Source organism: Gavialis gangeticus, unplaced genomic scaffold (assembly GCF_001723915.1).
Source record: "Gavialis gangeticus isolate Ggan-Ray unplaced genomic scaffold, GavGan_comp1, whole genome shotgun sequence".
Taxonomy (NCBI): Eukaryota; Metazoa; Chordata; order Crocodylia; family Gavialidae; genus Gavialis; species Gavialis gangeticus.
In genome coordinates, this window is record NW_017728992.1 from 163399093 (window position 1) to 163412397 (window position 13305).

General features: G+C 42.1%; 1 protein-coding gene across 9 annotated transcripts in view; it reads right to left on the bottom strand.

Moving 5' to 3' along the window:
• The window catches only part of UBR5 (ubiquitin protein ligase E3 component n-recognin 5), a 175212-nt gene that overhangs the window by 70380 nt on the left and 91527 nt on the right, over nucleotides 1-13305 (bottom strand). For 7 of the 9 annotated variants that reach the window (XM_019528036.1, XM_019528038.1, XM_019528037.1 and 4 more), the window contains 7 exons: nucleotides 12989-13101; nucleotides 6113-6256; nucleotides 5902-6013; nucleotides 5569-5723; nucleotides 3009-3206; nucleotides 1255-1465; nucleotides 559-603 (listed from right to left, as the gene is read on the bottom strand). In XM_019528036.1, coding sequence (XP_019383581.1) covers nucleotides 559-603; nucleotides 1255-1465; nucleotides 3009-3206; nucleotides 5569-5723; nucleotides 5902-6013; nucleotides 6113-6256; nucleotides 12989-13101 — 978 coding nt within the window. The remainder of the gene's footprint in view (nucleotides 1-558; nucleotides 604-1254; nucleotides 1466-3008; nucleotides 3207-5568; nucleotides 5724-5901; nucleotides 6014-6112; nucleotides 6257-12988; nucleotides 13102-13305) is intronic. The other 2 variants (XM_019528035.1, XM_019528034.1) reach the window with 1 other exon arrangement.

Sequence of the window (13305 nt, forward strand, 5' to 3'; positions counted from 1 at the left end):
TTCTAGTTAGCACAACCGAATGCTGCTCCAAAACTGGATTCTATTTCTGCCACACGTGAAGCAAACAGAGTTCAGCTGAACACCACATTTTTCATAAGTGGCAACTGTATTAGTTATTCTCTGAGACCCTGATTAGAGACATCAGGGGTGATTTGTAGATGTGCTAAGTGCTCAGAGCTACCACCAATGTTAATGAGAACTGAGTTTTGTACATAAAAGTCTGATAAACTGTCAAGTACTCCAAAAAAATAAGTCAGGCCCCATGCTTCCCATTTTGAACACCTAAAATTAGCCAACACTTTAAGATTTAATCTGTTTCTCTGATCTCCATGTGTAAATGGGAATAAATATTGCTCCCTCACACCACAAGGTTATTGTGGAGATGAATTTTTTTTAATGTTTTAAAGAATCAAAAGATTATAATGACAGCACCACAGAGAAGCCCTCCAGGGGATTAATAATTCTTTTATTCAGTGCAGGGTTTGGATGGTGTGCAGTAAATAAGGAATGGGGCCACACACTGAATGAGGAGGAGAAAAAGAAATATTGAATAGCTACCCATTCGGTGAGCACCGTCCATCTTGTGCACTGAATGAGGTAGTCCTGTGGAAAAAATAGTATGATTGTGTAATTACAGTCTGTTTTATAATGAATACATATGCATAATGCATAGATTATCTTAATTCTGGCATTTCCTAACTTTTGAGTGCTTGACTTTACAGATTTACATTCTTTTAACAGATTTTTGATGTAGTAATATTTAAGCAGCTATAAAGTGTGTTAATGTCTTGACTCAACAGAAAGCCCTGTGTTCATATTTTTTAGTAAGTCACATAACACATTTTTCAATGGAAAAAAGACACCAAATGCAACTTTGCTAATGTTCAGTGGTATTTGATAACCTTGAAAAAGAAAATTTAAATTATGCTGTTTGCATAAAAAGACCAAGAAAGAAGTGATGTAAGAGCCAATGCACTTCCTTTCCTTTGTAAAAAAAATTTAGTTATGTAACTGAAGTTTGGCATCTAAAAACAGTATTTGGACAATTAATGAAACCTAAGCTCCCACAAACTTCTATATGATACTAAAGGAAAATGCATCTACTCAGCCCCACTGATAAGTAAAGGCCACTTAATTTTAGGCGCAGTTTAGGCACCTATGTTCCAAGAATTTGATCTGTATTCTCAGTACTTTTGACACTCCATGAAAAGGATTTCTCAAAATGATTCTCATGATACTGTTTTTTGAGCTCACCCTCTTCCTCTTTAGTCTCTTTGTTACTTGTTGGGAAGCACACAGATACACAGGCATGCAGAATGTTACGATTTCCATCACATCTGTGGCTGAGGAATGTCTGCAGCATTTGCGGATTCTGATCCAAGACAACTGCTTGCTCAAGATTCATCAGGTATTGCCTGCAGGCCTCATAGTCACATCGGAGAATATGCTGCATTAGGGTTTGTTTCTGTGCTCAGGAAAATACAGACAGGTGTTAATAAAATGACACAAAAATATCAGACACAAGCAATTGCAGAAATAAAACTGCAGTTAAAAACTCTAAATAGTTCATTAATAACTAACACAGGAAATGCCAAGGGCAAACATACCAGAACTGCCTTATGTTATGAGCTCATTTATCTATTTTAACTAAATAATAAAAGAAAATTCAAGAAGGACATGCTGAAATAAAAATCACACATCTATCAAACCCACAAGAGTTTGATACTTTGCATCATAGTTAACTACTGCAATGGCCAAGAGATATCATCTTTATCTCATGATTTTACATAACAGCAAAAAAGGAGGATTCAAGGACAGAGCAAGATATTTATTGGCTTTTACAGAGCTCTCTCAACAGCTAGGGGACAGGGGAGGTTGAAGCTTCCTGTAAGTCTCACCCTATATCTAAAAGACCTTTGGCTCCTCTACAATTTCCAATTGAGATCCAATCCCAGGCTAGTAAAACCTCCTGGTGACAGCATGAAAAATACAGCAAATACATGCAAATTTAGGTTCTACATTAACTGTATGAAGCTAACAATTTAAGAAGATGTAACGAGCTATCTGGCATTGCAAGCACTGCACATTGCCAACGTATAAAATATTATTTAGAGTGACACAGGTACAAGTCCCTGCTTCAAGGATTTTAAAAGTTAGAGATTTATAAGAAATTATTTTTACAATTTCTCCCTTATCAGTTCCTGTCCTACTCTAAATTATAGGCAAACTGTAGTGCATTTACAGTAAGCGTTAGAGCTATGCTGTCTTAAGAAAGTAAATACATTCCCAATACAAAAGAAAAGGGAAGCATATACATTGAATGCATGAATGAATACAATATTTACATTTGCCACACCCACCCACCCATCCAGAAAATTCAGAATGGAAGGGACCTCATCTAGTTCAACCCCCTGCTCAAAGCAGAAACATCCCCAACTAGATCATTCTGGCCAGCACTTGTCGAACCAGGCCTTAAAAACCTCCACAAATAGAAATCCCACCATTCTAGGTAACCTGTTCCAGTGCTTCACCACTCTCCTTGTGAGAAAGTTTTTTTTCCTAATATCCAACCTAAAGCTCCATTGCTGCAACTTGAGTCCATTTCTCTTTGTTCTGTCATCCGCCACCACCGAGAACATTCTAGCTCCATCCTATTTGCAACCACCCTTCAGGTAGTAAAAGGCTACTAGTATGCATCATTCCCTTAGCATCATACAACATACAAACACTATTTTGACTTTGGTACTAATCCCTAATCATCTTGAATTGTGAGCAACTTAAATTAAAAAAGCATAGGCTAGAGGCATTTTCAAAGGCAAACAGTCTTCTGATTTACCAAATATATTTGTTTACGCTTTTCACATTTGTAGAAATGCAGGCAGTTTATGTATTTCTTTAAAATAGCCAGAGTTTAAGAGCTAAATCCGAACTACTTTAAACTTTAAGCATTTTAAAAAGGTCCCAAGAATGCCACTTAGTAATGAAGCAAATACAAAACAGTATATTACCTCAACAGCCATAATTATAATAGCAGCTTTCTTTTTGATGGTAGAGTTAGCAGGAAGATTTGTTAAAGAATGAACACCCATTCCAAGACTACTGATAGGTGGAAGGTCCAGCCAATCAGGATCTCTTATTCCACCCATGCAATCTTTTGCCATTGGATAGATGGTACCATTTCCATCTCGAAGAATAATAGGAGACTCCTACAAAAAAAAAATGAAAACCCCCCACTTCAATTTTAAAAACAAGTTTTGTAAAGTATGTATTTTCAGTCATCATGTAATATGCTTTCCCTCCTAAATACCTATTTTCTACCAAGCTGCCAAGACGAAACCTCAAAATCTGAAACCATTTGTTATTCCTCACCCCTATCTTTTAGCTTTATAACCACAGATTTTCTAGAGGACATCTCCCCCCATCCCCTCTTCTTGAATGCCTGGAACATGCCAAGCATCTATATCGATATTGATATAGATATAGTAAAATTCCTTGTTAAAATAAAACATGCATAGATCTTAGCAGGGGTATAGGCTGTATCCGTGTTGGTTTAAGGACATAGGCAGACAAGTTTCTTCAGGTAAAACTAGTATCTTTTATTAGACCAACTCAAATAGCTGGAAAGAATCTTTCCAAGCTTTCCGGTATAAATACCCTTCATCAGGCTGAGGAAACATCTGCAGTTGGTGCGTGCTTTTCCTGGATAGGAAAGTTTTACCCAAAGAACCTTGTCTACCTAGATCTTAATAGGACATCTGGACCTGATACCACTACACCTTTGTGAGAAACCCTAACAAAAAAAACCACATAAAACAAACTTGAATTGACATAAATGTCAAATCTCCACATTTTCAGAGCTTCTGCCAATGCATGCATCTTTAGGTCCCATTGTGTATCTTTAGTAAAGCAGACAGTGAGTCTAAAAGAGATAACTGAAAATTATATTTCTGCTATCTTATTCTAAACTCCAATGTGCTGCAAGACTCAATATTAAATTTATCCTTATACTACAGACAAGACATCACCAGGGGTGCACTGATGAAAAAAATTTTGGGCCAATACCGATGGCCAATTATTAACAAGTCATATCAGCTGATACCAATTCAACTGCCAATATGCAGCCCTGCATCGTGGAGAGCTGCATCCAGCTAGTAAGTCTGCACAGGGGGGGCAAGCGGAGGCCCCCATGGTGAGGGAGGGAGCGAGGCTGGATCACCAGCAAGTGCTGCCCGGGGGGGGGGGCCGCAGGGCAGGGGACAGAGCCGCGAGCAGCTCGTCCAGGGAGGTAGCGGCTCCTTCTGCTGCACACATAGGGAGCACGTACCTCCCAGATCTACATGCAGGGCAAGAGCAGGCTGCCACTGCAACCTAGAACAGCACTGGGCTCTTCCCAGTGGGGAGGCTGAGTTGGGGCTGCGCTAGGGCAGGCAGCAGTGCTGGGAGGAGGGGCTGCAGGGTAGGCTAAAGCCACCCCAAAATTCCCCATAGCTCCCCCAGCACTGCCACTGCCGCACACCCCAAGCAGAGCCCAGGCCCACCCCTCCACCCAGAAGACTCTGGCTCTGCCCCACCCTGCAGAAGCATCCTACCCTTGCTGTGCACACAGATCCAGGGGCACATGCCCTCTATGCCTCCCCCAGAAGTGCACGCAGTGGTGGGCGCCACCCCCACAAACACCCCTGCATGAGCTGCTTGCAGCTCTGTTCTCTGCTCCACCCCAGCCCAGCTGGGCAATGCCTGCCTGCCCCACTCCCTCCCTCACTGTGGGGGGTCTCAGTCTGCCCCTTTCCTCCTCCCCAGACAGACTATGCTCTCTAAGCTGCCAGGCTGGCTGCACGCATGCATGCTCACAACATTTATTGGTGATATTATAGGCTACATCAGCCAGAAAAAGCTGATTGCCAATAATGTCAACTTTCCTTTTATCTGTGCTGATACAATATGGACCGATGTATCAGTGCACCTCTAGGTGTCACCAAATCATAAACAGTGCAAAATCCACAGAAAAAATGTGAAATTACTATATTCATTAGCTTTAAATAATAAACTGCATTGAGAAAGAATGAATAGACTGTCTTTTAACACTAAGGGCCCTGACAGATGTTACACTTCCGATGCGATTAACTGGTTAATCATGCTTTAAGTAGTGACCTGGTTACATGTTCAATCCAATTAATGGAGTGATAAAATAAGGTATACATCAGAAAGTTATTACACAAAATGTGTTCTCAGCCTCCAGAGCCCTTCAAGGCTCCCATGTGCTCCACAAGTTGGGATCCCCAATAGGCTGATGAGGTTAGATAAAAATTTATTTTCCTCCAAAATAAAACTGAACACCGAAGCTTTCACTGAAACAGTTACTGTTTCCTCTAAAATGAAAACTTTGCAAGTTCTACCCTAAACTCAAAGTAGTCCAGGGTGAAACTAGTGATGCAATCTTCAGAAATTCCCTAGTCTCCCATTTAAAAATCCACCTCTAGCAAACCTTAAAGAGATATGCAGTATTAGCCCTGAAAGGACAACAATGCAAAGTTAAATTACTGAAAACATACAAACATACATACAAACCTGTCCAGCAGTAAAAATGGCAACACTTCTCTCATTCTGACCCAGGAAAGCAATGCTGCTGGTGGGGAAATTATTTTCCTGCTCAGCTTTTCCTGTAGCGAGGTCAAATATGCAATAGCGGACCCAGTTCCCAGTCTTGAGGACAGCATGAACTCCTTCAGCGGCAAATAAAGAAAATATTAAAACTTGTGGTACAAGCATACTTTAAACAAGTCCAAACTACTGCACCTCTAATGCAGTTAGCGTGGACAATTACACTTTTTTTAATGCATTCTGCGAAGACAGAAAAATGCTTTTAAAGAGAAAATGAGGGATATTTTGAAAGCGACTTACCTTTTGAATCTACATTCACTGCTAGGATTTCTGTTTTTTCAGGAATACACAGCTTTTTAGGAGTCCTTTGGAAACAATCAGGAACTTTTGGAGTTCCACCAGTCTTTACTACCTAAAAACATAGGTTAAACGTCAATAAATACATAGTGCAAAGAAAACATACTAACATTTGAGCCTGGGTTTCCCTCCCCTTCTGCTCCACACAACATACCTGGAGCTCATCTATTCGGAGCAGTCTACAATCCTGGAGAAGAGAAGAAGGATCGGGATCTGAACCCGAAGTGCTCTGACAGTTTGCACTGCTGGATGTGCCTGGGAATTTCACAGCAACATATGCACCATCCACTTTTAGCACCTGTAAGCAGAAAGCACTGACTATAAATGCAAAAGTTCTGAGAACTTGTCAGTTGTAGCCATGTTGGTCTAAAGCCATAGGCAGATGAGGTTTTGGGGGCAAAGGTCATATCTTGTATTAAACCAACTAAATAGTTGGGAAAATTTTTCTTTGCAAGCTTTCAGGGACAAACACCCTTCTTCAGGCACAGGGAGAATCTGCTGGTGTTGTGTTCTTCATGGTAAAAGAGAAGCCAATAATGTTTTGAGAGGAAACTCAGAAGTCATTTTGATTCAATTCGATTAACCACAGCATAAAGGTTTGAAATTATTACTCTTAAAACTGAGGCTCCTGCTTATTAAGTGCAGGAGATTTAAATACAGGTTAGATAAATGTGTCTTGGATGAGATGAGGATAATCTTGTATTGAGCAGGGGGTTAGAGAAAGATGACCTTTTGTGGTCCCTTCCAGCCCTACTTCAAGGCTTGCTCAGTGCTCTAGGAAAAAGCAGTGGCAAGCTCTCATCAATAGAGTAGAGCAGCATATCTTTCTAAAGCAAATCTGTACGCTTAAGTCACTATTTTAAAAAAGTAGATTGCTTTTCATTCATTCCAAGAGACAAAACACAGATAAAAATAAGTGCAGGGTCCTTTAAAGAAAGCTATTTTTAATATCCTGTGTCAAAATAAAAAAAAATGTGCATGAAAAGAAACTGGTCATTTAGAACTTATTTAGGAAAGCTGGGAAAGATCCCAGCTCAATAAGGCATTAGAAAGACAGAAAAAGGGTGAGAGGTAAGCTTCTGAAATACAATCACCAAGGTAGCTTTGCGATTGACAGCTCAATATTGGCTGTTATACATCAAAAAGTAAGAGTGAGCCCCTAATGATGAATCAGGTATCTCTGGATGTGTTGATCCTCATATACAGAAAGTCCCAAGGGTGTGACCATGGAATTGCCTTCACAGAGAAGAAAAGTGATCAATGTAAGGTAGAGGCACAGCACAGGAAAAGTCAGCCTGGAGCAGCAGTCTTACACACTCCCCTCCCCATCTCTCATACGTTCTTGATTACAGGTTCAGGATTTAGAGATAGCAACAAGCTGGGCAGTCCCATGGAGTGCAAAGTGTTGGGGGAATGTTGCTCTTTAGAGTGTCAGTGAAGTTTGCTGCTGCTCAGGGACTTTCAACCTTTTTTTTTTTTTTTTTTGCTGCTGAAGCCCATGTCCAGAAGGGAAAAAAAACCCTAAATTCAGCAGCAAAAAACAGTCAGTCCAACCCCCCTCTGCCACCCCCCAAGCAAGAGCAAGCTCCACTACAGCTCTGTACAACTGATTCCCAGAATGCTTTGCACTCTATGAAACACTTGCTGGTAATTCAGAGTGGGGGGGGCAGGAAGGGAGGAGGTCATGTGTCCCCAGATTTCTGTGCCCACAGTGGGACACAGGACTGAAGCCTGGCCAGACTAGCACTGAGCAGGAGCCACCTCCATGGCCCAGCAAGTGGGACCTGGTGCAGGACGGTGAAGTGGAGCAGGGAAGCTTGGTGCTGTCACAGCCACAAGCATTCCACCACCATGGCTGCCAAGGTGAGGTGCCCCCTGCCTGCCTGGCAGCAGCAAGGGGGGGGTCACAACTCCACAGTACCTCACCTTGGCCACTATGGTGGTGTGGCTGGTGCTGAGCTCCCAGTGGTGGCAGAGTTGTCTCTCCCTGCTGCTGCCTGGTGAGCAGAGGGTACCTTTACCTTGGCAGCTATGATGGGTCCTGCCTGCTGGGCTCCTATCCAGTGCTGGTCCAGCCAGGCTGCAGCCCCATGCCCCACTGTGGATGCAGAAATCTGGGGTGGTGATGGGGCACATGTCCCCACATGCCCCCCGAACCCATCGCCTACATCCACAACCCCCCTGCCCCATAACACTGGGGGGCTGGGGCCTGGGGGCAGCAAGTCAGAAGTGAGGAGTACCAGCAGGGCCACATGGTTACAGGCTGGGAGCCCAGATTTTCCATGATAAAAAAAACCAAATCAAACACCAAAACATTTATTTTATTATGACTGAGGCACTAGTAGACTTCCAAATTGCTTTAAATTTGTAAATATATCAATAAAACACTATGTTAAACTGATACCTACCTACCCACACATATATTAGTGGCATTTCATTTTAATCATAGAAAAAAAAGATTAGGGGGGGTTTTAATCAGAAGTTTGGAATTTTATCAGAGAATTTTGATGTTTTAAACAGAGAAAACCAGGATCCCTTGCTTATACCCTTCTTTCCAGAGATTGAGATCAATAAAAACACATTGAAGCAATTTTCCAGAGGCACTTGTGCACCAGATCTGAGATGATCTCTTACTGTCTCTGAGATGTAGATAGCAAAGTAAGAGAAGTGCTCAAAGACCTCCAGAGTCTTTCCCTGAATGGTAATTTGAGGAGTGGGATCACATCTATGGCCTGGAGCAGGTTGATAGAGGACTTTAGTCTTCTCAATATTGAGAGAGACTCTAAGTTCAGTAGGCTTCTGCAGTCTGGAGGTACAGTGTAGTCTGGAGGTTTTCCTCAGTGTGCACAAGGATGGCATAGTCATCAGCATATTGAAGATCAAGGATGGTTGTTTTGAATACTTTGGTCTGAGTGAAAATGTCCAGGTTGATGAGCCCTCGTCTGTTCAGTATTCAATTCCAGAAAGGAGACAGTCATTAATGAAGACCAGGATGACATTAAAAAAAGAGGGAGAACAGAATTGGGGTGATGACATCCTTGCTTGACCCCAGTTTGGATGATAAATGAATTTCTCTGATCTGCTACAAAGAATCTCTCAGTCATCCCATCTTTGAGAAGCCTCCAGACCCTGATGTATTTTTCAGAGCAATTAAATGTGGTCAGTTCTTTCCACAGGGCTTCACAACTGACCGTGTCAAAGGCCTTAGTAAGTTTAACGAAAGCCAAAGTGCATTTTTTACCTTCTAACCTACTCATCAGTAGACAGCTCAGCCCAGATAGTTATTGCACAAATCACTCAACATAAGGATTTACCCTCCACCTTCCTAGCAGATATGTACAAAAAAAAATCAAGCATAAAAGGAACAATAAATTAAGACACCTAGAACAACAAATTAAGACTATGAAAAAGGCTGAATTTTCATTCTGTGGACTACAGGCAGACATGGGTACTTAGTCTATAAGGTGCATACCTGCCACGTTCCTTTTGCAGACCAAGTTAAGTGAGAGTACTTTTTAAGGCGGTTATCTAAACAAATACTTCAAAATCCAAGCAAGGCTAAGAATTTAATGCACCTACAGAAATAACATAATCCAACCTGCAGACCAAGCTTTGTCACAGTCAGTCTAATTTGTGTCTTCACCCAAAACATAAAGCCAGAAAAAACTTTTGTTTTAGAAACCAAGACTATAGAGATATCTCACCCGATCCAAGTGAAGTCTGATGGACTGAAGGTATTTGGGGAGGCCTTGGACTCTGCTAATGAAAAAACTCAGACCAAAAGTAACTGCAGTTGCCAAAGAACATAAGACAACTCCAACCCAAGTTTCCTACTCTTTATCTAACAGCTGGTTCCAAGAGCCAAAGCAGAGACTAATATTAGTAAACTGGTCTCTTAAAGGACATGAGAAAAATGTTATCGCCCTTGGTTCTTTTGAAATCAGCAGAACAACAGTGAAAGTCTGCTATCCCAATCTGCTCTCTCACTAGCTCCTCAGTGTATCAGGCTCCCTGTCACCAAATGCCACTGAAGCCATAGTTCTGCAGGCTGTAGGCTGCCAAAACCTGCTTTAAGTGATCAAAAGGTTCTTTGCTTTTTTATTTTTTAAATTTTCTATTTATAGTTTTATTTTTAGAAGTACCCTTCACATTATTATGGAACCCAATAGTTTTTTAGACCAATTTAGGAATAAAACTTTTTGGCAAAAATTTCCTCCTAGTAGTCCTGACAGATGGGTCCTTCCTAGTAGCAATTAGTGGACATTTACATTTCAACAACTTGAGACAAAACAAGATGGCTATACTAGTCCAATTATACACACAATAAAATATCTGTAAAAATGCAATAAAACCTCATTTCTGATTCCTGTGCAATAACATCTGGTGTCCTCCAAAACTGAAGCACCGTCACAGAAACAGTGAGACTGCACTTGTTCTGATAGTTACAATATAAATAGAAAAGACAGCAAGACAAAAGAGAGATTAAGTGGCTTGCCTAGAGCCACAGTAGGTCAGTGCAAAGAGAGAAACAGAACCTGTCTCAACTTGCAGCCCAGTTTCCTATTCACTAGACTGTAATGACACTCTGTAATGGCACCCTGCAATGGTTTTAAGAGCTGTTTAAGTGGCTCTAGAAAGCAGGGTTGCCCTCTATGGTGGTACCACAATGTGGGCAAAAATTATATGAAGTCATTCAACATCAACGTAGAAACCTGGGAGAAGTGCACAGAATCCTATCTAATCTGGAGGGAACAACTGGCACTGGGTACAGCACAACATGAAGCAGCTTTGATCCAGGGGATAGAAGCAAATCAAGAAAAAAAAAAAGCAGAATGAACTCCAACTCAGACAACGTATATATCAGTAAAACTTGTAACAAGCTGTGTCACTCTTGAATTGGGCCTGTCAGCCACAAACAGATTCATCAGGCATCTGACTAGACCTCTTATGTGTACATCATGAACCAGAGGATTGACAGTTGCCTTCTAAACTGCTCAAATTCCTCTGCAGCAGAGAAGACAGTGAAAATTCATCACTGAATCCTCCTCCTTCAAAGATGCTTGGAGGGTCCAACTTCCCAGGTCTCCAGATTTTGAGATGTATTAGACAAGTGAATACCCAAAACCTAGTCAACTCCGACTGGTATCTCATCCCATTCCCATAAATAAATGAAGAGGCTGTGACATAGATGTTCACACGGTCCGGTGAGCGGCAAATTGGCTTAGCAGTTGCACCCAGAGAGTGGTAGTAGATGGGTCGATATTGACCTGGAAGGATGTGGGTAGTGGGGTCCTGCAGCGTTCGGTCCTTAGACCTGTACTCTTCAATATCTTCATCAGTGACTTGGATGTGGGCGTGAAGTGTACTCTGTCCAAGTTTGCAGACGATACTAAATTGAGGGGTGAAGTGCACACTCCGGAGAGTAGGGAAAGATTGCAGGCAGACCTGGACGGGTTAGAAAACGGGCAGTACACAATAGGATGCAGTACAACAAGGACAAATGCAGAGCGCTGCACCTAGGGCACAAAAATATCCAGCACACCTACTGGCTGGGAAGTGACCCTCTCAGCAACACAGAACAGGAAAGGGATCTTGGAGTCGTAGTGGATTCCAAGATGAACGAGTCGTCAGTGTGAGAAAATCGTCAAGGCTAACTGCACTTTATCATGCATCAGCAGTTGCATGACAAATAGATCCAAGGAGGTGATACTTCCCCTCTATGTGGCACTGGTCCAACCACAGTTGGAGTACTGCGTCCAGTTTTGGGTGCCATACTTCAAGAAGGATGTTGATAGACTGGAGAGGGTCCAGAGGAGGGCTACTCGTATGGTTAGGGACTTACAGGACAAGTCCTACAAGGATAGACTGAGGGACCTGGATCTCTTCACAGCCTCTGCAAGACATGGCTGAGAGGTGATCTTGTGGCTGCCTACAAATTCGTTATGGGGATGCAGCAAGGGATTGCAGATGCCCTGTTCACCAGGCCGCCTCTTGGGATAACAAGGAACAATGGTCACAAACTGACAGAGAGCAGATTTAGGCTAGATATCAGGAAAAACTTCTTCATGGTAAGGGTGGCCGAAATTTGGAATGGGCTTCCAAGGGAGGTGGTGCTCCCCCCTACCCTGGGGGTCTTTAAGAGAAGGCTGGATAGGCATCTGGCTGGGGTCATGTGACCCCAGCGCTCTTTTCTGCCATGGCAGGGGGTCGAACTCTGTGTGTTGAGGTCCCTTCCGACCCTAGCATCTATGAATCTATGGTCACAGGGTCCTTCCCTAGCAGGTACAAGTTTTTTTTTTTTTCCTTAACTAGAGTGGGAAGTAGCCCAATTCCCTGTAGTTTATTGCAAATTGTGCTACTTTCCCTGTAAGCTTGAAAGCCACAAAAGAGTCCTGCCCAGCTGACTTGTCCATCCCGACCAGTTTCATAAAGCCAGAACCAAAGCAGTGAAGAAGGCAAAGTGGAGTAGAGAACAAAGAATGTTCCTCCTCTTGGAGTTCTTGATCCTGTCTCAAAGCCTACCAGACAGGAGCTCTGGGACCTGGTTTCTTTATTTAAAGAATGAAATGCCCTGATGCTGACAACAGCTATTTACTAAAACATTACATAAAATTATTACCATTCACCAGCAAACATAGTCAACTCCTACTCAGAAGCTTGTCACTTTGATTTTAATTTAATTTTCAATATCTCATTTCAGCAACAGATTTGCCTAAGCAAATGTTCAGGCCTTAATTTAAAAACAAAATGTTTTTTCTGGTCCACCACGATTTTACTGGATTGACTATGACAGTATCATTCTTTATACTGCAAGACTTTGAGCAATGCTAAGTCTTTGCATCTTTCTTGTTAAGCATGACGCAAGCCCCCCCACAAAATTTCCTTCAGATTCAAGCTTTATTTTTTATATAACAGTTATTTCAAGAAGAAACAACTAAAAAAACTCCAACTGGACACTTTATATTGAAAGGACAACCAGATGACCAGTTCAGCTCATCCAGGAAAGGTTAAAAATGAAAACAAAACAAACCTTGCCAACAGGAACATTCTTAACATCTTCTACAAACACAACTTCCCTAAGAGACCATTGTTCTTCGTTCACTTTCTCCTCTTCTTTTGGAGCAGGAGTAGACCGTCTTCGTTCTGAAACAAAGGAGCATATACCAAGAAAATTAAGGCTTGAAATTAGGTGTGCACTGACAGAGATTTTTGGGGCCGATACCGAGAACCAACACTTAAAGAGGCATATTGGCAGATACCAATCTGATTTCTGATACAGCTGCCTCCAGCTGTTAAGTCCAGTGTGGTGGAAGGGGAAGGGAGATCAACACCCCCGCCCCCCCCCCC